A 24,026-nucleotide genomic window follows, 5' to 3' on the forward strand; every position below is an offset into this window, starting at 1 on the left:
GGCCGGCAACTATTGGTGTCCCTCTCTTACTCACATGTTAGAGAAAGACACCAATAGTTGCCGGCCACATATTGCAGTGAAAATGTGGCTCGTCTACAGACCCCATTAGATAATGAGAATGCAACTTATAATTATATATTATTAATTATTATAATTGTAAATACAGAACCCTGTGCGATTTACTTAACTAATTTCATACCTATAAAGTAAAAGGTGAAAAAAGACGAAAAAACATTAATATTTTTTGGAGCTTCCTTTAAGGTGCCGTAGGTTCAGAGCGCGGAGTGTTTGAAAAATCGAACGATTCGATTTTTTATTTAAATCACAATACGGATACCAAAAATTTAATCAGCAATCTTAAGTATCCGGCAAGCTTGGCCGAATTTCGCCTTCCCATACAAACGGAGTTTCGTTCTCATTTTAAAACTACGTGTTGGATTGTAAGGAAACTTTGCATATACAATGACATGAGGTATATCTAGGTCTGTAATTGGTTGATATAGCTCCAGTTTATAAAACAAACGAAATATAGAGCAAAAACAAGTTTTGTATGAAAAACTTAAATTCGCTGTATTTTTTTACAATGGTAAGCTACATAAACTAATTACAGACCTAGATATACCTTATCTTATTGTAAGTACAACCATAGAGTAACTGATACTAGAGCGTTACTGTCATAGTAAATTTTGTAACCCCAGTAAATTCACTGCCATCTGTCGACACACTTTAAAACTAAAAATGAAGATTTATAAAAATACGATAGAATGTATTTAAATATAGATAAATGATTTTTATTATTTGCATTAATTATTTTTATGATTTTGACCCATGTTCTTTCACTGATATGCGTTAAAATTGTTAAATAACAAACGAAACCGTCAACGCCATCTATACGACTGTAGGCCAAAACCAGTAGCGCCCTCTGAACGAGAATCAAATTTTCTTGATTTTCGAGGCACGTTTTTTCCTTAGACTTTATCCATCTATTACGGAGTTATATCTATCTTTGGTACAACGTTTCAGAGCAATCTAGGTAGTCGTTTTAAAATGAGAGAGTAACTACGTTTGTATGGAGAACCGAGCTTGCCGGGGACTTAACGTTCTTTCTCGTTCACTCATGTTCTTTAGCACTACATTCTTCCATCTTGTTCTGGGTCTTCCCCTGAATCTACGACCTAGGATGGAAAGTTGTAGTGCCAAATTTCCTACGTAGTCAGAAGGCCTGCTTTTTATGTGCTAATCGATGCACTAAAGTTAAAAATATAAAAATTGCTTCTAGGCCAAATTATATTTTTTTCCAGGAATTAATTCCCAGCAAGCTGGAAATCGTAATACCTACCTTCATTTGGTTCAAAATTAGTGTAATCCAAGTTTGCTCCATTCCAGGAGTTTTGGAGAAATTTTTGCTCTTTTTCAGTTTTTTGCTTGTACATAGCTCATAAACAGTACGTCCGATGGAAAATTTGCTGTAATCATGATAAAAGTTGACATCTGAGGATTCGGAAGGTACTTTAATATGAATTCGTCATCAAAGATTGTAAAAAATGGTCGCCATTTTAAATTTCTGTTTTGAATAATCGTGTTAAAATCCGAACTTTTTTTTCACCAGTGTCTGATCCACAACGACCTTGCTGGTAGTGACATTGTAGTTGATGGTGGGTTCCTTCTACATCGAGTGGTTTTGTCAATCCAAGGTAAAATGTATCTCCCAAGGCTCCCAAAATTTATTCACACCTCCTGGGATGGAGCAATATATTATACGCATTTAAGACCAAATGCAGGTATTAAAATGATTTCCAGCTTGCTGGGAATTAATTCCTCAGTACGCTTTTTTTGAATCTAGGTAATTTGACTGGCTTATTATAAAAATGTGCAGATTTATTTTGAGGGGAACTCATCGATTTCTTTGTCTTTGAACTTATTGAAATTCAAAAACATGATATCCGCGTTCCTAAGCACGCTCAGTGAGTGTAAGAGAACACGAACCTACGGGGCCTTAAGAATAGTCTTGTACCGAGGTAGTTAATAAATGTATTATTATGTGCACGAGTATGTATAATGTGACATACTCACATAATTTTTTCCTACAATATTTTAAATAATGCATTCATCTCAATTCATGTATCGCCACCGCTGCTCTACTTATACCTTGTTATATCGCTGTTATATCGTTACCATATCGCGATATGATATAGCGGCGCGGTCGAATGTCAATCGGCAGCTTCGCCTAATCTCCCCATATCGTGTTGGTGAACACAATTAGTTACATATACATAATTATTTACATACAAACATTGTAAGTTAAATAAAAGTAAAATAGACACTTTTCTTACATTTTAACGCATTACATCACATCAATTTTATCGCCACCGTTGCTCCACTTATACCTTGTCATATCGCTATATCACTTATTTCCGTATCGCTATGAATGTCACTCGCTGCAGCCTTGCCAATCCTCCCCACAGACGGCGGTGAAAGGCAGCAGTGGGGCGCATGGCGCAGACCGCGTTCGACCCCGGCGCTGGCACAACGCGCACGCGCGCGGAATAACACGACTCTTTTTAAAATTAACGTTTTTGTGTGTGTGTGAAATGCTGTGTGTATAGTTTGCAACATGTTGGTGCTTTGCGTTGTTTGGTGCGTGCTTGCGCCGATTCTAGCACAAGGTGGGTCATAATGTTTAACTTCTTAAGTTACTTTTGTCTGGGAAGTACGCGGTCAAAAGTTGAGACATTCGCGTTATGAAAGTTGGAAATTATTTTTGAACTTTTTTTTTCTAAGTTTAGTACCTACTTACATAGTTTCACTTTTGAACTACTCGCATGTAAACTTAAGGCAATATGGTTCGTAACATTTTAAAATTTAATTTTCCATCAGGCGAAATATGTTTTGTAACTATTGTTGTTTCTAAATAAATATTCACCTTGAATCGAAAATACCACTAAACGACCTGAGAATACCTCGCCTTAATAGTATGACATTTCTGTTTAAACCGGGCGCTTAGAAATTTAAAAGAGACTGGCAACTCAGTACGCAGTGTACGCACGCTTGAAGATTTATGTTAAACAAAAACACATAGGTACAAAATATACCTAGTTCTACAATTTCTTTTATAACCGGTACTACATTAAATCAAAAGCCTGACTGATTGTTTATTTATTTCTTTCTTTATTGCACAAAAAAAACACATCGTATAAAAGTCATTAAAAATCTTTACCCAAAATAAAATAGAATTTCCCTATCAATTTGTATTAATTTTCACATACATAAGAGCAACGTTTATACTTAAATACTATAATTAATGTCTATATACATATGTTCTATCAAGTAACTAACTACCTACATGAAAGGTAAGTACCTACACGACACCGGGTCGATATATCGACCTAGTACTAATATGTAAGTACATGTCTGGGGGTGCAGAACAAAGCTCGCCCGGGATTAAAAGCTACCCAATAGGGAATATTACGCAAAACTCTGCGTAGAGGGCGTCACGAACATAACCACCGAGTCTGCCGCGAAACACGAAAATCGAAAATTCGGTTTATGCCTCTCTATCACTCCTGCATATTGGATCGATAGAGGCAGATATCGCATCATTGTCATACTGAAAACTTGTATGTTACTCTATGGTTTAGGATGTGCACTAGGGCTGCACTCTGGCGGCAGAACATTGCAGTAATATTTCCGATTGCAATAACATATTTATATGTACATATATTAATATTTATCCTGTCTATTATACCAGAATAGATATCGTAAAACCCCATATAGTCCACTACTCTTCTCAAGTTAAGTGTTTATTAGACAATGTCAATTTTTTTGGTTTTATCTGGATCTTTTCTCTCATTTATGAAAATATTTTGTCTCAACTGAGTCAGAACATAACAATGGCACCTAAACGAAGATATTCAGTTAGTTTTTGACTATAGTTGGCAGATTTTGGAATATAGATGGGTGGATTAAGGTACCATACCAGTTATTTGGAGTCCAAGTACCTATGAGAAAACATGACGTATTTTTATACAAGCTGATGTGTGCTGTGACTCATATTGTTACGTACTTTATATGGATAGGGAAAGTGGTTACATGAATATTATTGTTTAAATTACTTTAAATTGAATGCGAAAGTTAATAGATTGCAATTGCGAATTATATGTTATGATTATGTTTGTATTTTAAGTCCTGATAATTACCTACCTATTTCGTAAGCTCATAATAAACAATAAGATAAACAATGCTTCTACCTCATCTTTACGTTTTATGAAAATTTAAAATAAAATAAAAAATAAATAAATATTAACACACACACACTTATTTATTTAAACCACTTATAAGAATTTTTATACTTAAGCCACTACTATTTTATATTTAAATATCCCATACAAATTTCACGTCGGACTATTTGATGAAGTTTACCGGTTTGATTGAGCTGAAAAACCAAAGTTAGGAATCTTGTCGTGGTCTGTTGAGTCAAGTAAAAATGCTTTTTCTAACAGGTCATTTCTTATACGGATATGGAATTGAACGATATAAATTAAATATACATATTGCCAACTGGCCAACACGCCATTTTAATCGCTTTCTTTTATTTAATTCTCTGTTAGGTAAGCCTTCTATATAAGAAATTTTCACAGATGATGTATTTCTGTTGCCGCTATAACAACAAATACTAAAAACAGAATACAATAAATATTTAAGTGGGGCTCCCATACAACAAACGTGATTTTTTGCAGTTTTTTGCGTAATGGTACGGAACCCTTCGTGCGTGAGTCCGACTCGCACTTGGCCGGTTTTTTAATGCATTAGTAGTTTCACTCGGTAGGTAAAAGTGTTATCAAACTGACATTTAAACCTCTATTCCAGCGGTTCTCAAACTTTTTTGGCGACGGAACCCTTTTGAAAAGCCAAATATTTTTCACACCTACACAAGGAAAATACTAACTGTAAATTATCAAACAAAATCAAAGCAAATCGATTCAAAATTAATAACATTAATTCATTCATTCAGAATCATCATTTCTACCGGCAAGCATAAGAAAATAACTCAAAATTTGCATTTGATTACTTTGCCTCACATGTGAATAAAATGCAACTTTCTTAACAGTCTTTGAACAATCAAGAGAGCCTTTACCAGCTGGTGTGATGAAAAAACTTTTAGATACAAATAGTATCATTTCTTTTGTAATTAGTTGTCACGCTTAATTGGCGTCGTTAAGTCTGGTCGATTATCTAAGTAATTTGGTTTGGAAATTTGTTAAAACCTGATTGTGATTTAGGCTAGCTACTGCAACTACATTAGGCACCACTTCTTAGATAGATAGATAGATAGAATACTGGCTTTATTGGCACACGGCACACCTCAGTAAAAGCATACAAATGTAAAGAACAGTTGATTAAATGTAGAGGCAGACAACAGGCGCCATTTCTTAGGTAGATAATAACAATATAAGTAGATGATTTTTTAAATGTTTACTTTTTCGAATTCGAATGTTGTAAGTTGTAAGCAGGTTACAGCAGATGATACATAATATATAATAGTGTAGTACAGTCGTCATCAGATATATTGAGCGGCCGAGGTGCTCAAAAATATCTGAACACGCACTCTAACGCGTTGACAATAGAGGCGTGCTCAGATATTTGTAAGCACCTTGGCTGCTCCGATATATCTGATGGCGACTGTACAAAGGCTAACTTATTCCTATGAGCGAGAGTCCTGTGTAGGTAATTAATTCTTAACCGTCATAATTTTCGTGGAACTAACGCGCACGTGGAGTATCTAACAAATTTTTAATTGTTAATAAAAAGGGTTTGCCTCTTAGGTCATTGTTTTTGATCCTTTTGAGAAAACCAAATGTGCGTCGTGAACCGATATTTTCGATTAAACTTGCTAGTCTTTGTATTGATTGTGTAGAACAGGTAGTTGAACTATCATAGTTGAACACATTCTAGGAATGTCTAAACGAAAAATAAGTGTTAACGTTAAAAATTGCAAATTCTCTCGAGAACGAAATCACGATAACAAAATTCACAGTGAATTTGGTTTCCATAAAATATTATTACATAATAGCTAAATCGAATAGTAAGTAATTTCAGTAATACATATTTCACAATGTCCTTTTAAAATAAGAGCTTAACTTTAATTTTATGGCGTAGCTTGGATTTTGTGGCGTGGATTTGGGTACCGCCAAAGGAGCAAAGCTCATCCTCACTTCTTAGATACATGGCACACCAAGAATAAGCGGGCATCTCGCTCGTTTCTTCCCAGAACGTGCAGAATGTGGAATGAGTTGCCTCCTGAGGTATTTCCTTTGCGCTACGACCTGACATTTTTCAAGAAGCTGGTATTTAGGGTTCTCAAGGGTCGGCAACGCTTAAGTGGCTCCTGTGATGTTGCTTATGTCCATGGGCGACGATGAGCGCTTCCCATCAGGCGGCTCGTCTGCTCGTTTGCTGACTATCACATAATTAAAAAAATCTATGTTCGTGTGACCCTAAAGTATTGTACAGTCAAGTGTAAAAATATGGGTGCATATAACTTACTCAGAAATATGTTCTATAGTTCTTAATTCGCTGACATACTAAGGGTTCTCCTAATCGCTTCAGAAGAGTTCTAATGTCCACAATCCACATTCTGGCTCCATAATAAGATCAGCTCGATGGCACTTACTTTAATATTGAGATTAGTATAATTGTACTTTAAAAAATGTTTGTTAGACCAAACTTAAAAGGTTTTAGCTTAAAGTAAATATTTACGGTCTTTTTTAGGGTTCCATACCTCAAAAGGATAAAACGGAACCCTTATAGGATCACTCGTGCGTCTCGCGTCTGTCTGTCCGTCTGTCACAGCCTATTTTTTTCCGAAACTACTGGACCAATTAAGTTGAAATTTGGTAGACATATGTAAGTTTGTGACCCAAAGACATGTAACGTAAACAAATGAATTTTAAACACGGAGGCCACTTTTGGGGGGTAAATGAGAAAATTAAAAAACAAAGTTTTTCAAACTGTATCGTGTTATATATCAAATGAAAAAGCTCATTGTGAGAATCTCAAATATATATTTTCTTATAATTTTAAGATAAAAAGTTTAGAAGTTATTTAAGAAAATAGGAAAAAAATGACCATTCCCCCCCCCCCCCCTTATCTCCAAAACTAATGAGTCAAAAAATTAGAAAAAAAAATACACAAAATAGATCTTTACCTATAGATCACAGGAAAACCTATTAGAAATGTGCAGTCAAGCGTGAGTCGGACTTAATTACTTAGTTTTTGATCCTACCCCTACGGGTTGTTTTTTTTTTTTTTTTATGAAATAGGAGGCAAACGAGCAGACGGATCACCTGATGGTAAGCGATTATCGCCGCCCATGGACACCCGCAACACCAGAGGGGTTGTAAGTGCGTTGCCGGCCTTTAAGATGGGAGTACGCTTTAAAGACATTTCACATAAAAAATACTTTGTTTAAATTGTGTAATGTACGGAACCCTTGGAACGCGAGACCGACTCGCACTTGGCAGGTTTTTATTCGAATAAAACTTATCTCTTTATTATGTTTATATACATATATACCTACTTAATTAGTTTAATTACCGTTTTACAGCTAAATGTCCGATTTTGATAAAAAATAATGGAATGTAGAGACCTAGCATATGTTGTATTATTTTTGGTGATCTTCCTCTTCAAAAAATACTCAGACCAAAGACAACGCAGGCACATCTAAATTAAATTAAATAAATCTATTTTTACCCGTGAAAATATGACTTTTGCCATATTTTAACACGCCAAACTCGTTGCAGTTAGCTTAAACGGACTTTAGATCCAATGAAAAAGTAAAAAGAAAGCCTTGTAGTAAGTAAAGCTAACATTAAAACTTAATTAGACCAACAATAATTAACATGGAATTATCAGATTATCCCAAGTTTCATAACAATAACAATGTTTCACTTTCGATTAAAAATATCGAACGATCTCCGCTGAATCGCGACATTGCGTGCACCGGCGCCGACGGCGCATGGCGTTCCGAACGCGCGGGCGAGGCGCGGTCTTGGAGAACCAGTGTAAAGGAGGCTAATTCGATAATTCGAACGTACACTTTAACATAAAAAAGATTTCAAAATTTTGTATTTTATTTATTATTCGCGTGCACATTTCGCTCGTACTTGTCCGTACATGCTAGGCGCGAGCGAAACGCAAGGGCGAATGATATCATTTAGATATCAAATTTTATACATGCTAAATTTTAATCACACTGTCTAATTAGCAAAAATAACTACATACATTTTTTTTGTACATTTAATTCACAAGCTATAATTTAGCCGCAGCATGTTTAACATTTCACGGCTGTTTTTTTTTGAGATAATACATCCAAACAAATAAATAAATAATAAATAATAATAATAAATAAATATTATAGGACATTCTTACGCAGATTGAATAAGTCCCACGGTAAGCCCAAGGAGGCTTGTGTTATGGGTACTCAGACAACGATATATATAATATATAAATACTTAAATACATAGAAAACACCCATGACTCAGGAACAAATATCTGTGCTCATCACACAAACAAATGCCCTTACCGGGATTCGACCCCAGGACCATCGGCTTCACAGGCAGGGCCACTACCCACTAGGCCAGACTGGTCGTTAAAACAAGAATTCAGAAAAAATGTTTCAATTATTCGTAGGCGTATGAAACAATTGATTCAATTGATTTAACACAGAGTTTTAAGTAATGTTCCAAAGAAATGTAATGATGAGGTTTTCAATTTCAGCTTTTCGCCACAACACTAGGAAAAAATATAATAATAAATAATATTGTCTTCGGTTACCGCGATAGTTACTCATGAACCACCACCGTTGACCACGAACGATGTAAAGGGTTCGAAACGTCGGGATGTATTATAAATTCAATATATGCGATATAATCCGTTTTCATAGTTTTATTTCATGGGATAGTAATAAATAATTTACTCATCTTAAAGAATTACTATATGTAACTTTAATTGTTTAGTTGCCTACAATGTTTCGCCTTACGCTGAAATAAATTGTTTACGGGCAATGTGTCGCCAATAGGGAATATTACGCGAAACTGCGTAGGGGGCGCCACTACCAAAATCTGAGGGTCTATCGCGAAACAAAATAGAAATTTCGTTATCTAACATCTCTGTCACTCGAGTATTCGAGCGATAAAGAGGCAGATAGCGAAATTTCGGATTCGCGTTTCCCGGTATGCATTGATGCATCAATGTCATATTTTATTATGTCTGAAAACTTGTCAAAAAACTGTTAAAGGCACAGTATGTATAAGTTACTCTATGGTTTACTAAAGGGGCTAGTGCTGCACTCTGATGGCAGAACATTGCAGTAATACCCCCTATTTGGCGCGTAAATGTATTCAACTTGACGCTGGAACAATCATCTGCAGATGATGTCGCCAATGATGATGATGTATTAAGTCAAGGTCGTTGAGAGTTAAGTCACTCGAGGATTCACCAGCGCTTGCGCACCTATAGGAACACACGGCCTGCTTTCACTTGCGCCCGCGACTGTGTGAGTGTGTGTGTGTAAACGTGTGGCACACTGGCCCACTTCGTACCGGTCTCATGGGATACTAGTTAGAAAGAAAGCTTCTAACGTCGCTTTGAAGGGAACAGTTATACGTATATGTAAGTACAATTGGAGATACTGCGTATATACCTACTTATAAATACGAGTAAGCTAGTGGTTAATAGTTCTAAATTTAAATTTAAAAAAACACTGTAATCATTAAATCCTTTAACGAAAAATATCCACAATTCATGCTTCATTGCCATCTTTCTAGACTTACTAGAGAAAAAGTATCACAAAAATTTCATATAAATATATTTTTACCTACCGTACATTCTGTTGCCGTCATACAACATAACAGAAAGTTAACAAGGCGGTGACTTTATATGTGACTAATATGTATTAAATTAAGTGTTTCCGTAAAAATGTTATTCTTAAATTGTTATATTTAATTGTTTTAGGCCCGTTATTTTATGCCAAAGGCTAAAGCGTCGACTTTGTTTCATTAACCGCCTGAGCTAATAGGTAAGGCAGATCGTAAACCTATGAAGTAATAGAAGTCATCAATCATCAAATAGATAGTGACGGTCAGAGGACTTATTTATATGGTAACAATGGTGTTTTACGATTTGTTTGGCCACTTTGGTTGTCACTATTTGATGATGGCTTTATACTTATGTATACATATATAAAACCCTTCCCAAATAAAAAAACAAATAAGACGTTAAATGGCCCATTTAGTCAAAACTACACTTTAACCTTAAGGCTATTTGTATAGCGTATTACGTTATATTTAAAAGGCGCATTATACCAATTTTGGAATAGAACGTTTACACGAGGCGGTCAATCTCGCCGACCATTTTGTAATGTTGCAAATGTCAAAACTGTTTCGTAAACCTACGCCATTTTGATCGTAGGTCGATGAACTTAGCAAAATTTGAAAGTAGTGTTGTTAATTTATGTTTATGTATTCTAAGCTATTTTACTAGTTGGGTATAAGGTTAAAGTCTAGTTAATTTTATCCGACGTAAAAAAGGAGGTTCGTAATTCGTCGGAATCTTTAAAAAAATGTTAAAAATGTATGCGTCATCATCATCTTCCTCGCGTTGTCCCTGCATTTTGCCACGGCTCATGGGAGCCTGGGGTCCGATTGGCAACTAATCCCAAGAATTGGCGTAGGCACCAGTTTTTACGAAAGCGACTGCCATCTGACCTTCCAACCCAGAGGGTAAACTAGGCCTTATTGGGATTAGTCCGGTTTTCTCACAATGTTTTCCTTCATCGAAAAGCGACTAATAAATATCAAATGATATTTCGTACATAAGTTTGTAGCCGGCTACATTAGATCGGTAGAAAATGAAAACTAGGTTATTGCAGTAAAACAATGTACCCAATAGTATAATTAATTATGTACAATGAATTAAACTACTTTATGTCAGTACGCGAGTCTGAACCAAAAATATATCGTCACTGGCCTTAACTTTCTCGAATTCCAATCTTCGTCGAGCCGAACGATGAATCCGGCAGCGGGTGCTACTGCGGGCTACGCGGGCTCACCAGGTGCAAGCAGATAAAAACTTCAGGAGCGAATATCCAAAAAATAAGTAACTTCAATCATGCGTCTTCAGTTTTAGACCAAAAGAAAGGGCTGCAACAATCGTGCGTTCTTAGATTTAGGGTCGGAACCTAACCCAAGCCTCATTCAGTTACAAGAACCAGTGACGTATAAATAAGACTTGGATTAGGTTTAATTTAAACATAAACAGAAACTTAATACTATATATACAATTATACAAATTTTACCTGCATTAGACGTAGCCCTCGTATAAACTTTTAACACAAATCATAAGCATTGAGTCACATTACATAAATAAAATCAGAGTTATGCTATTTGCAACAAAAATCCAAGAGAAAATTGATGAGAAAAAACAAAAGGCGGGCGAATGGCTTAGTTTTTTTAGGGTTCCGTACCTCAAAAGGAAAAAACGGAAACCTTATAGGATCACTCGTGCGTCTGTCTGTCTGTCCGTCTGTCTGTCTGTCCGTCTGTCTGTCTGTCCGTCTGTCACAGCCTATTTTCTCCGAAACTACTGGACCAATTAAGTTGAAATTTGGTACACATATGTAAGTTTGTGACCCAAAGATGGACATGTAACGTAAACATATTTTTTTTAAACACGGGGGCCTTTTGGGGGGTAAATGAGAAAATTAAAAAATAAAGTTTGTCAAACTATATCGTGTTACATATCAAATGAAAGAGCTCTGTGAGAATCTCAAATATATTTTTTTATAATTTTAAAGTAAATAGTTTAGAAGTTATTCAAGATAATAGGCAAAACATGACCATCAACCCCTTTATCTCCGAAACTACTGGGTCAAAATTTTTGAAATAAATACACAAAATCTCTACCTATAGATCTTTACCTATAGATCACCGGAAAACCTATTAGAAATGTGCAGTCAAGCGTGAGTCGGACTTAATTACTCAGTTTTTGATCCGACCCCTACGGGTTTTTTAAAGACATTTCACATAAAAGATACATTGTTTAAATTGTGTAATGTACGGAACCCTTGGAACGCGAGTCCGACTCGCACTTGGCCGGTTTTTTTTACAACCGGCCAGTGCGCGCGGTGGCTGCACTATGCAGGTTTGCCATGTTACAAGTTCCGAAAAACTTATTGATACGAGCCGGGGTTTGAACCCGCGACTTCCGGATTGCAAGTCGCACGCTCTTACCGCTAGGCCACCAGCGCTTGCGACCTTAAAAATGTTTGCCTATTAAATTAAATTGATCCCATTGTGTTAAATGTGGACGTTACAAATTAAGACTCAATTAATTAATTAACTTTGTACAATTTTGCTGCGGTTTTCCCTTAAAAGCCAGTCAGTTACCCATGTTTGTCCTGTTACATCGATACCACTATTTCAGAGCTTTGTAATTTAATATTCTTTGTATTTTTATCTAAACCGCTATATTACGTATTTTTTTCAACGTTCACTTGTCGTTATATCGGGTGGAACAGAATGAGGGACTTTTATGCAAACTTGGAATTGTTTAGCTATTTTTCACTTATTAATCACGTTAATATTTCTAACCGTTTTTGAGATAAAGTTAGTTAATTGTTCAAAAACTTATAAGAAAATTGCATTTTATTCACATGTGAGGCAAAGTAACCAAATGCAAATTGGTTGTTTTCTTATGTTTGCTGGTAGAATTAACATTTTAAATGATAAATATAACATTCATTTTGAATCGATTTGCTTTGATTTTGATTTTTGATTATAGTTTTAAATTTCACTGGCAAAATTTGGACTATTTTCATGTAAGGCTGGGCCTTAGGAGGAAAGGAGCGTCATATTTGACGTATCACTTGGCTTGAAAACTTAGCTTGGTGGTGATTGGTTGTAATTCAGCTGAGCGGAGAAGATGTTTTCCATAAAACACAAGGAAATTACGATGTTATCAGTGAAATATTGCGTTTATGTATATTGCTGCTATTCAATATTTTTTTTTATAAAATGTAAGGAATCAAATGGTACCATTTATATTTCTATTTGGCAGTTAAAAAAACTTGGAGGTCTTGTATTTTTAATTATTCCCATATTTTTTTAAGTTTCCAATTTATTGTGATAAATTGCTAATTTTCTATCTATTTAACTATTAGCTATAAAATTCAACATGTGCCAACAACCCTCTTATTAAGAAATAGATATAGGCAGCTGTTTGGAAGCATTGTTTATCCAAGCCATGCATATAGGTCTCGATTTAATATGTTATCATCTTACCATCAGTATCAACAAATCGTTACTGATTCCGTTTTATGGGTCAAACTCACATTTCAGAGAAAGGTCACTACAGAATCTGTGAACATAACAAGAAAAGTTAACAACCCGGGTACAAATGTGAGTTTTATATCACGTTATTCTTATTTTCATCACACTCGCTCAGTAAATGTGGAAAATGTGGAATTGCACGCAGGCTTAGCGGGAACTATAGAAAAAGCGTTTTCCCTAGGGAGTCCCTAGGGAGTTATGAAGTTTCTAGTATTATAATTAACAGTTTTTTGTCTTTATAGGTACTTCATTTAATCATTTTTGTATCGCAAGTGTGATGAAATAGTAGATTGTGTCACAAGGGAGCAAAATGACATATTTACGGCGAGGGCGTACAATTGAATCCTAAACGAAGCGAAGGATTCTATAATAGAATCCTGAGCGTAGCGAGGGATTCTAACATAGAATCCTGAGCGTAGTGAGGGATTCAAGTGTTAACACCCAAGGTGAAAATAATTTTGCTACCATGTGACACATACTGCTTTTCACATCACCTATGAGGAAATTACATACATATATTAGGTTTCAAAACATTATTATTTTAAGCAAAGATCGATACGGACAAAGTGCCAAAAATATGTATACACGACTTTAGTATAGGTACATACTTCTGGCACTTTGTCCGTATCGATATTTTCAGACGTGACTGTACTGACAAATTAAAAGTACCTACAGCTCATAATTATGTACCTAATATCTTTTCAATAACAGCAGCAAACAACTAAAATGATACAATGAAAATCAAGTACATTATTATTGTAGATTTTTCTGATAACAAATTAGCTCTTACCCCTTTGAACCAAATCTTCGGAAGAACACTATGAAGACTGATATCACTTATATTTATTATTATTAGTGTCGTTACCGGGATGCTGCTTAAAACATCTGACACAGATGAAAAGGCCTATTATTATTGATTTAAACTAAGTATTTACAAATTTATACAGAATACAGAACCGCATAATGCTTTGTGAAATATTTTTACAAAATTTTTAAATTGCATAGACAAGTATGGCTGCGTTTAAGGAGACCTAAAATGTCAAAATAAAAATTAAATTATTAAACTCAAGTTTTTTTACGTTTCATTGTAAATATTACGCTAATTAATTAATTTACTTAATTTACATATGGAGTTAATTAATTTAAAATACGTTAATTACATTTATTGTTTACAATTACAACAAAATATTATTTAAGTTAGAAAAATTGTATGCACGTAATCGATTATAAAGAAATTGTAATCGATTATATGCATACTAATTTCATATGTCTTTGTGTCAATATTTCATACTGGCAACAAAATGTCCTTGAACAGAAGAGTGCCACTTTGATCCCTCCTAGCAGGGAAGAAAAGTTCCCTTTTCGAATAGGTGATGTGAAAAACATTGTGTGTAACTCGGGGCGTAATAATATTGCAAACTCGAGTTTGCAATATTTAATTTACGCCCCATGTTGCACAATGTACTATTGAGTGTGTACTGAAAATAGTATCCCACCTGCAAGACATTGCTGCAGCGTAAAAAATAGCTTTAGATTTTCTTAACTTTGCGAAGTCTACAGGAAAGACGCGAATGAGTTATGAATACAATAAAACGTGTATGACTCTTAGCCAAAATCAATATCCGAACCCCTCGTAAATATCGAATATAAATTCGATAGCGTAACGTAACGCGTTTGCGTTTAATCTCATTTGGTATGGGATTGTGAACAGCGCACCAAGCGACACGTTTTGGAAACTAAATTGACACTAGGGTCACTGTATTGAATACAGTGCATTTACATAGGTATAAGTAATACTGCATCGTCTTCAATGCCTCCAGAGATCGTGATTTGATTACAGTATTAACATACACCTGCAGTATGGACATACACGAGTAAACAATACGGCTATTTGTATTGCTTAATTTACATGCTATCCGTTCTCGAAATTGTATTCAGTAGGTACCCGTACCATGAGTCACTGACAGACTGACAGTGTCAAAACTGACACAAATGCTAACGTCTACGTATAGTCTACGTAATTTACTTTCTATAGGTACATCTCGCTCGCACTAATACGAGAGTACGAGCGAGATGCATAGAAAGTATGTTACGTAGCCAGTCACACCTGGGGCCCGTTTATCAAAATCTTGTAGCTTGTAATACAAGTGGAAGTCCCTTTTTGACAGCTTTTGTTATAAAGGGACTTCCACTTGTATTACAAGCTACAAGCTTTTGATAAACGGGCCCCAGTACGTAGGTACCACTATTTTCGTATACCACTAGGTTCGTATTACCACTATTTTGACAGTGACATATTCACTAGCAACGTAAACTAACTCACAATGCATCTCCCTCGTACTGAAATTGGTGCAAGCGAGCCTTTCGAGTTAACGTAGTCGCTAGCGTTTAAGAGGAAATACCAGCAGAGCCCTTTCTCAGATTTGAGAATTTTAGGTAAATATCTCCGTCGCGCTGACGGAGACGGCTGCTAAAATTAGTGCGATAAGGACAACTGCCTGTAAATCTCAGAAATTGAAGTTTCGTCTCCTCCAAAACAACCAATCGTAACGACATTTTGGGAACGGATTAAGAAAGAAATTATCTGTGTCTGACCATTTTGTTATTGCGTTTATTGTTGCCGATTGTGTATGCTAGGCGTCTGTATACGACGCAATTTTTTGGCCGTTTTTAGCACTGTTTGAAGTAACCTAGTTCTTATAAAAACACACAGTACAGACACAGGTAATGGTAATATTGAATTCATATAAAAACATATTCATCTAGTGCCAAAATCCAGCGAGGAAAATGTCGAGAACGTTTGTATGGAAAAATGAACACTACTGTTTCTTCTTAAGGTGAGGGTACTGGGGTGACTTCATTATCGGGGGTAGGGCTGCAATGCCTGCAATATGTCAGGATAGACTGCAGCGGCACTTACCACCAGGTGAGATTGCGGTAAATGCTTGCCTTTTTGTAATAATCACTAGACTTATATTGACCGGGATATAGACCGTGATTACCTTTTGTATTATTTGTGAGCTCCCGATATTTCGACGCAGTTACATGCATCATGTTCACGGGTGACGGGTGGGTGAAAACGGGTGACGGGTGATTACAAAAGGTAATCACGGTCTATATCCCGGTCAATATAAGTCTAGTGAAACTAACCGTGAATCATTCAAAACTCTTTTTGTAATAATAATAAAAAAACCTCACATGTCAGGAATACGGGGGACTTGGCGAGTGTCAAGGCTTTTTAGTAGTCTCAACTAACCACGGGAAGCTAGCTGAAAGTTTGGAGTTGGGCAGAGAAAAGAGAAGGTTGTGTATACTCTAGCTACAGCATAATTGTTTTGACAAAAAACTAGTGTTTAATAAAGGTAAATAAGCCCGCGCAAGTGATTTGACATACCTATATTATTTTATATAAGCCAATCAAAACTATTAATGACCAATCTAAAGGGGCCCACTTATAGTCCGCCGGATGATATCGGCCTGTCAGTCAGAACAAAAATATGATAGTTCCGAACCATAGTTTAAAAAATACAGCGAATTTAAGTTTTTCATACAAAACTTGTTTTTGCTCTATTTCGTTTGTTTTATAAACTGGGGCTATATAAACTAATTACAGACCTAGATATACCTTATGTCATTGTATGTGCAGTTTCATTACAATCCAACACGTAGTTTTAAAATGAGAACGAAACTCCGTTTGTATGGGAAGGTGAAATTCGGCCAAGTTTGCCGGGACTCTTAAGAAAAAACTCAATCAAAACCAAAAGTTATAGTTGTATAGTCAGCATCAAAAGTAACGGATCAAACTACGCGCCAAAAGTATCTACTCGTACCATTATAAGATAAAATTAGTTGGTAGGTTTTACTGAAACCCGTAAAATATATTTCGATTAAGTTGTGTTTTTTTTTAGTTCGCCGTTCATGTGTAAGCATTATTCTCTCGTATGGATATAGATGAAAATCCATTAACACATGTCACCCTTCATCCCTCAATGTCTTTATTTTATAATAGCCACCCCGCAACTTACAGGAATAAAGAAACAGAACAGACTAACAGCCTTATATATTGATAAATATATAGTTCTCATTTATTTCTAAAAAAATACATACTCGTATACACAAAAGGATGGAACAAAATGCTTTGAGTAAAAGATCGTAAACCTAAAATTAAAAAAGCATATTAGCGTTATGTGGGAATACAAATAGATATACCCTTCTGACGATGATACCATCTACTGATTGAAAGACCACCGAAGAGATAAAATCAAACATCACACTATTATATAAAGCTACAACTTAAAATTTTACAAGTGTAAAACGGAATAAGACATGCGCTTAGCCGAATCGATAGCAAGAACCTTTTTGGTCAAATTTGCCGCTTTCGCTTGTATAATTGTAACTTGCAGCATTACAAAATGCGCCCCCTTTTTATATTATTTAGTCACCATCCTTCTGATCGCCATTGACTCTTAAATTATGCATTTTGCATCAAAACCATAGAGATATAAGTAAGCTTAGAGTGCTCACTCCATACATAGTAAAATCCATTTATTACAAGCTTTTATTTAATTTGCTATGTTTGTTTGTGATACTTTCGTTCGGATCAAATCTTGCAAGCTAAATACCACTTCCCATTGATACATTGAACTGAAACTTCACATACATATGTAAGTTGGGCGACAATATTATGATACCATTAAGCTGATCTGATGGAGACAAGAGGTGGCCATAGGAACTATGTGATAAAACAACGCAAACTATATGCATTTGGGTTTGTTAGAATTGTCTCGATGAGTATTAGTAGCCTGTTGAAAGAAAAGTACAATCAGTGATAAAAACTTGTATCAAAAATGTTTTAAGCGAGCTTTGTGTAAACTTATTTATTTATGATGAGATTCGAGCTTAATAAATATTAAGCTTTAAGCAATTTTTTAAAACTTATGAATAATAAGTTTTACCATCCACTAATACTTACAACTTATTAAGCAAGCCAATATATGGATAGGATGACTGCTGTAGTTATTGACCACTACATAGTAATTGGCCACTTTTAATAGTAAGACTTTTAATGGCTTGTTTCTTTCTGATTAGTTAGGGGTGGCTAATAACTATAGCAGTGACCCTATGCCAAAACTACTCTGTTCCTTTTCTTTACTCCTCACTATTATAGACAAGAAGATAGAGTTACTAATGTTACTTACCGGCTCATTGTTATAATAATAAATATTATGACAAAACCACCCACAGAAATTCCAGCACTAAGCTGAAAACCAAGTTCAAGATTCCATAACATTCGGCTCTAATATGTGTCTTACATGGTTGTAATAAGGATGCTGACATTAAACAGGTGCGTGTGGGTTGGAGATGAGTTTGAGGTTGTACTTAATTAATTGGGTGTTTGTATTGATATTTAGACACGTATGGAGGCTTTTGAATATGACGGGTGCATAACGGCAATGACATTCCATAGATTAGTTACTCGAAGAACACAGAAACATACTCGTTTAATAAAAAAACCGGACAAGTGCGAGTACATGTATGTAGATACGATCACTTTTTCCAACCAGCCTTCTGTTAACATTAAACCCAGTATTTGTAATTCTCTGCTTTCATTTGGCCGCCATTATCACCTCCAACGCTGAACACGGACTCGCCCACCGAGGGTTCCGTACTATTTAGTATTTGTTGTTATAGCGGCAACAGAAATACATCTGTGAAATTTTCAACTGTCTAGCTATCGCGGTTCATGAGATTCAGCCTGGTGTCAGACAGACGGACAGATGGAGTCTTAATAATAGAGTCCCGTTTTTACCCTTTGGGTACGGAACCCTAAAAATTAAAAAGAACTCCTATCCTATATGCCAACAAAATCCATTTTCTGCCAAGAATGCCTTAAGTACATCATTTGGAAAAGAACACTCTTCAATCTGCTGGGTCGATTTGTATGAAACATAGCTAAGAACTCTTAACTCGGCCCATTCATTGAAGAGCTACGATGCCAAAGACAGACAGACAGACATTGTCGTCAAACATATAAAACCCTCTTTTTATTTACGTCTGGGTTTTAAAATAAAAGATAGTAATAACTACAGACACATTTTATCGACCAAATCTCCAAAACATCGGTTTGAGCGACACATGAGAGTCATTCGAACCATAAAAACCTTTATGGCCACCACCAGTTTGGCACTGACATAAACGCTATCGAAAACGTAACTTACTTTCTATGCATCTCGCTCGTACTCGCATATTAGTGCGAGCGAGATGTATAGAAAGTGAATCACGTAGACGCTAGCGTATACACGGTGGCTAAAAAATAAGTGCATTCCCGTTGCCAGGGAGGTTTTAGAATTATACTGAGCAACTTTTACTATGGGACCAACCCCGAAATCGCGTAAAAATGTTTGGCTGTTTCATACATTTTGGCCGGGCCCTTTTTTCTATGGGAGGGTAAAAATTTTTTTTGCCATCCTGTATATCAGTTTTGACACTGGTACCAAATGTTATTACACTTATTACAGCACAGCGCATCACGCTCGCTCGCACCAACTCATGCAACTACGAGCTAGATGCACGGATAAATGATATCAAATTGAAATAAAACGTCAATTTGTAAGTTGTTTGGCTTCACGCCAGCGGCGGTCGGAGGCTGCGGAACGGTACTCCGGCCTACATACTCGTACTATCCACTTTTACTAAGTCTACTACGATAGCTGCCCATTCAAACACCTTTACTACTTAGAAGACAGTTCTTTGAGTTATGTCGAGTAGGTAGTTTGTTGATAACTGATAAACGCCTGCCTTTTTGTATCACTAGATAATGATATTTTAAAATAAGTTTTTTGCAAAAATTTAATTTATGACTACTATTTTTATTACATTGCAAGTTAATAAAAAGCTTGTAATAATAATAAAAAATACCTCCTAAATAAAAAAGATATTTTACGTTTTTATATTAATAAGTATCCAGGTTCCGTTGACATTTCCAATGGAGTTGTATTCTATATACTAGATGTGCAAATTGCGGAAAATTTCAAAAAAGTAGGAAAAGCTCTCGAAAATTTCAGGGAATTTTCACAGCTAACAAAGGAAACTTTCATTATGGAAATGGAAAATATCGATTCGCAAATCTGCAAAATTTCCGCCGTCACATCAGTACCTACTTGACGCTATGATGTCTATAAATACATAGAATGTTTTTTTTTATTACCGGCAATATTTTGCGATGTGTATATACAGGTTATACTGAGTATCTTTTACTATCGGACCAACACTGAAATCGCGAATAAAATTGGCACTCAGAAAATATTAAAATCTGACCAGCCAAAAATGGCCAAAATGTATGCAACACCCAATTTTTATTTTCGTGATTTTGAGGTTGGTCCCAATAGTAGAAGTTGTTCAGTATGACCTAGGTATAAGTATATTCATCTCGTAAAATAAACCTGTTACTTAAAAAACAGCCCGTATTCCAGCTCATATTTGCGTCGTTCTGCATGACTAAAGGGGCCCACTGACTATCAGTCCGCCGAAGATATTGGCCTATCAGTTAGAACAAAAATTTGACAGTTCCGAACAACTGACAGGCCGATATCGTCCGGCGGACTGATAGTCAGTGGGCCCCTTAAGGAAAAAACCGGCCAAGTGCGAGTCGGACTCGCGCACCGAGAGTTCCGTACTATTTAGTATTTGTTGTTATAGCGGCAACATAAATTTATCATCTGTGAAAATTTCAACTGAACAGGTACCACGGTTCATGAGATACAGCCTGGTGACAGACACGATGAATAGGGTCCCGTTTTTACCCTTTGGGTACGAAACCCTAAAAAACGATACATGTAACGAGTCCATCTGAATGCAGGATATTGTAGTTACGTATTTGCAGAGCTTCTATTCAGTAGAGCTTCGATTTAACCGGCACAGTCGACGACAACTTTGATTGACTTTGGTCGATATCTTTGATTGACTGTACCTAAGTTCTATAGAACAGCACAAAAACTAATTAGTGACGAGCTGACGAGATAAGGGGCCAACGAAAGGTTTTGTAATAAGGGATTTAATTTTGAATAGATGGCCGTCCAGGAAATGACAGGATTTTTAGGGTGATGTCCGGACTTTTGTCAGGATATTCCATATCAAGTGGTCCGTAAAAGAAATGTTCACGAAGAACTTACGTAATACGTTGACATGCATTTTTCTTTTAAATGAAATGGATTTGAATATTCGCTTGATTTAACTTCCAAAGTAATTTTTTATCAACTTTTGCATATTGCTCAAACGGTTTCGGCTCGTATATAAATAGAACGTTCTAAACAGTGGTCAGCCGTACAAATGATAATGAATGTATAGAATGAAAGCGTTACGCTCCGCATAAGGTGTCGGCGCGGCGACTGACCTTCGGCGGGACTCGGCTCTCAAGGCGCTCCGGTGAACGCTCACTCTTAAGTTGCACCTAACCTGGATAGGATGTTATTAGTATACATTTATAGTCTTTAAGAGGAAAGGGGACGGCCGCTTCACTGACTTCATTAGCAAATATCGTCATATTTCAACCAATTTACACAAAATATTAAACAAATTATACGCCTTCCTCAAGATTCACTCTATTCATAGGTAAAAATCTGTTCTCTCTAGTTCAGTAATTTTCACTGAAATTACTACTTCTCGCTTAATAGTTGTAACAAAATACGGGCCTACTGTTACAAACGCTGTCGTCGTGCACGGTCCCAATATTCATAATTTTTGAGAAAATAAAATCAATTAAGTATGTGTGGATATCAAAAAGAACGGCAAAAAAGAGAGATTGAATTTGAAGCTATTTGCAATTGCTATCGTTTTACACATTGATTGCATTTCGAAGCTTTAAATAAAACTGGCCTTTTTGATGACGTCCACTTTTTCATGGTTGGACTGATAAAATTAAAATACTTTAATATTAATATTTCATGCTGAAATGTGAAGTCAAATTAATAAAGATGGATTTGATACAACATTTATAATTTCGACGTTTAACCCGAAACTCAATATATCTGATCAATTGGCTGTTTCAATGATATTTCCGACTATTAATATGAGTGATTTTAATTAATTGTAATAGGTTACAAGAGGTCATATGATGCATTTTTCCATTTATACATAACATATGATAATAGGGTTGGCCGGTCCAAGTACCTATATTTTACAGTTGACATCAGCATACTACGCATACTTGTCAATCTGAATCCTACGAAAAGAAAAAGCCTATAAGCCAAATCTCATAGAACAAAACTAGACACATGTAAAACCTATGCTTGCGCTATCTGCAAAAACCTTTAGGACTTTTTCTTTTATAAACTTTGAACTCTATAGCGTTATAGGGATCGTGAGCGGTATAGCTAAAACACAATTATCACCTTGCTTTCGCAATAGTTCTTTGATGAATTATCAGATTAGCTGAATAATATTCAAACATATACATAAATAACCGAAATTGTATACCGATTAATTTGTATGATAATACGTACAGACGTGTATTTGTACAGTCGCCATCAGATATATCGGAGCGGCCAAGGTGCTCACAAATATCTGAACACGCCTCTATTGTCATGGCGCTAGGTGCGTGTTCAGATATTTTTGAGCACCTCGGCCGCTCCGATATATCTGATGGCGACTGTACGTAGACCACCTTGCATTTCCTAAAACAAGCGTATGACATGTGGACATCCGTTTCGGCGCAGTGACGTCACAACACGCCCGACCGGTCCGCGCACCGTGTCACCCAAAAGGTTACTGTAATTTTTCTCTTATCATTCGACATTGAACCTTGCGGCTTTTCACATAGAGTTATTTTTAGTATAGCGACAGATTGATTATTTTTAAGTTATGTCAAACGCGACCTTGGTAATATTCATAGTTCCAATGGGTGCATAAGGCTTTCATAGAATAGGCTAGATGACAAAATCTGATTAATAGTATCAGTCAATCAGGTTTGTTTTTGGAATCAAATGTCTATATGGGACCTACTGCATTAAAGTATATAAAAGTCAGAAATGATAGTCAAAGTCGTACTTCACTCGCGAAACGCTCTTAACAAAACGATAAGTGAACGTGACGTCACGGTCACTGAGTGAGTGAGTTTTGTCGGTGAAATATTGCGTTTATGCATATAGTTGACGTACAATTTGTTTTTGGATCAAATGTAAGGAATCGAATGGTATCCTTACTTTATTTCTTTTTTTGAAGTAAAATTTTGAAACTTAGATCCTGTATTTTTTTATTCTTTCAATATATTTTTTTAATATCCACATTATTGTGATAAATTTCTCATTTGCTATCATTGGACGCATTCTACCCCAAATGGTGGGAAAATACCGATGACAGGGTCGAGTGGAGAAAACGAGAGGAGGCCTTTGCCCAGCAGTGGGCAAAAAAATATTAAAATTTCGTGACTAACGAACGCAGTGCTTTCGAATTCAGACCGTCTGGATTATAGGGATAAACCAAGGGCCTGACACTCTTTGATAGAGAAAGATAGTCTTATTGCGATTCCTATAAGAGGAAAGAGAAAATAGTGCCATAATGCTTTGTCCTTATCACCGACCGGGTGGCATCATAGGTAGGAGGCGATGGCGAAATACCGAAATTTATAAGAGTGAAAGAGAAAAA

The 24,026-nt window shown here is 36.0% G+C and overlaps 1 protein-coding gene across 1 annotated transcript in view; it reads left to right on the top strand.

The window, feature by feature from the left end:
• Positions 1-2,501: 2,501 nt before the first annotated feature.
• Positions 2,502-24,026, top strand: part of LOC134754177 (P-selectin) — a 121,397-nt gene continuing 99,872 nt past the window's right edge. Inside the window, exon 1 of the mRNA XM_063690306.1 lies at positions 2,502-2,666. Coding sequence (XP_063546376.1) covers positions 2,615-2,666 — 52 coding nt within the window. The 5' untranslated portion in view covers positions 2,502-2,614. The remainder of the gene's footprint in view (positions 2,667-24,026) is intronic.

This window comes from Cydia strobilella, chromosome Z (assembly GCF_947568885.1).
Source record: "Cydia strobilella chromosome Z, ilCydStro3.1, whole genome shotgun sequence".
Lineage (NCBI taxonomy): Eukaryota > Metazoa > Arthropoda > Insecta > Lepidoptera > Tortricidae > Cydia > Cydia strobilella.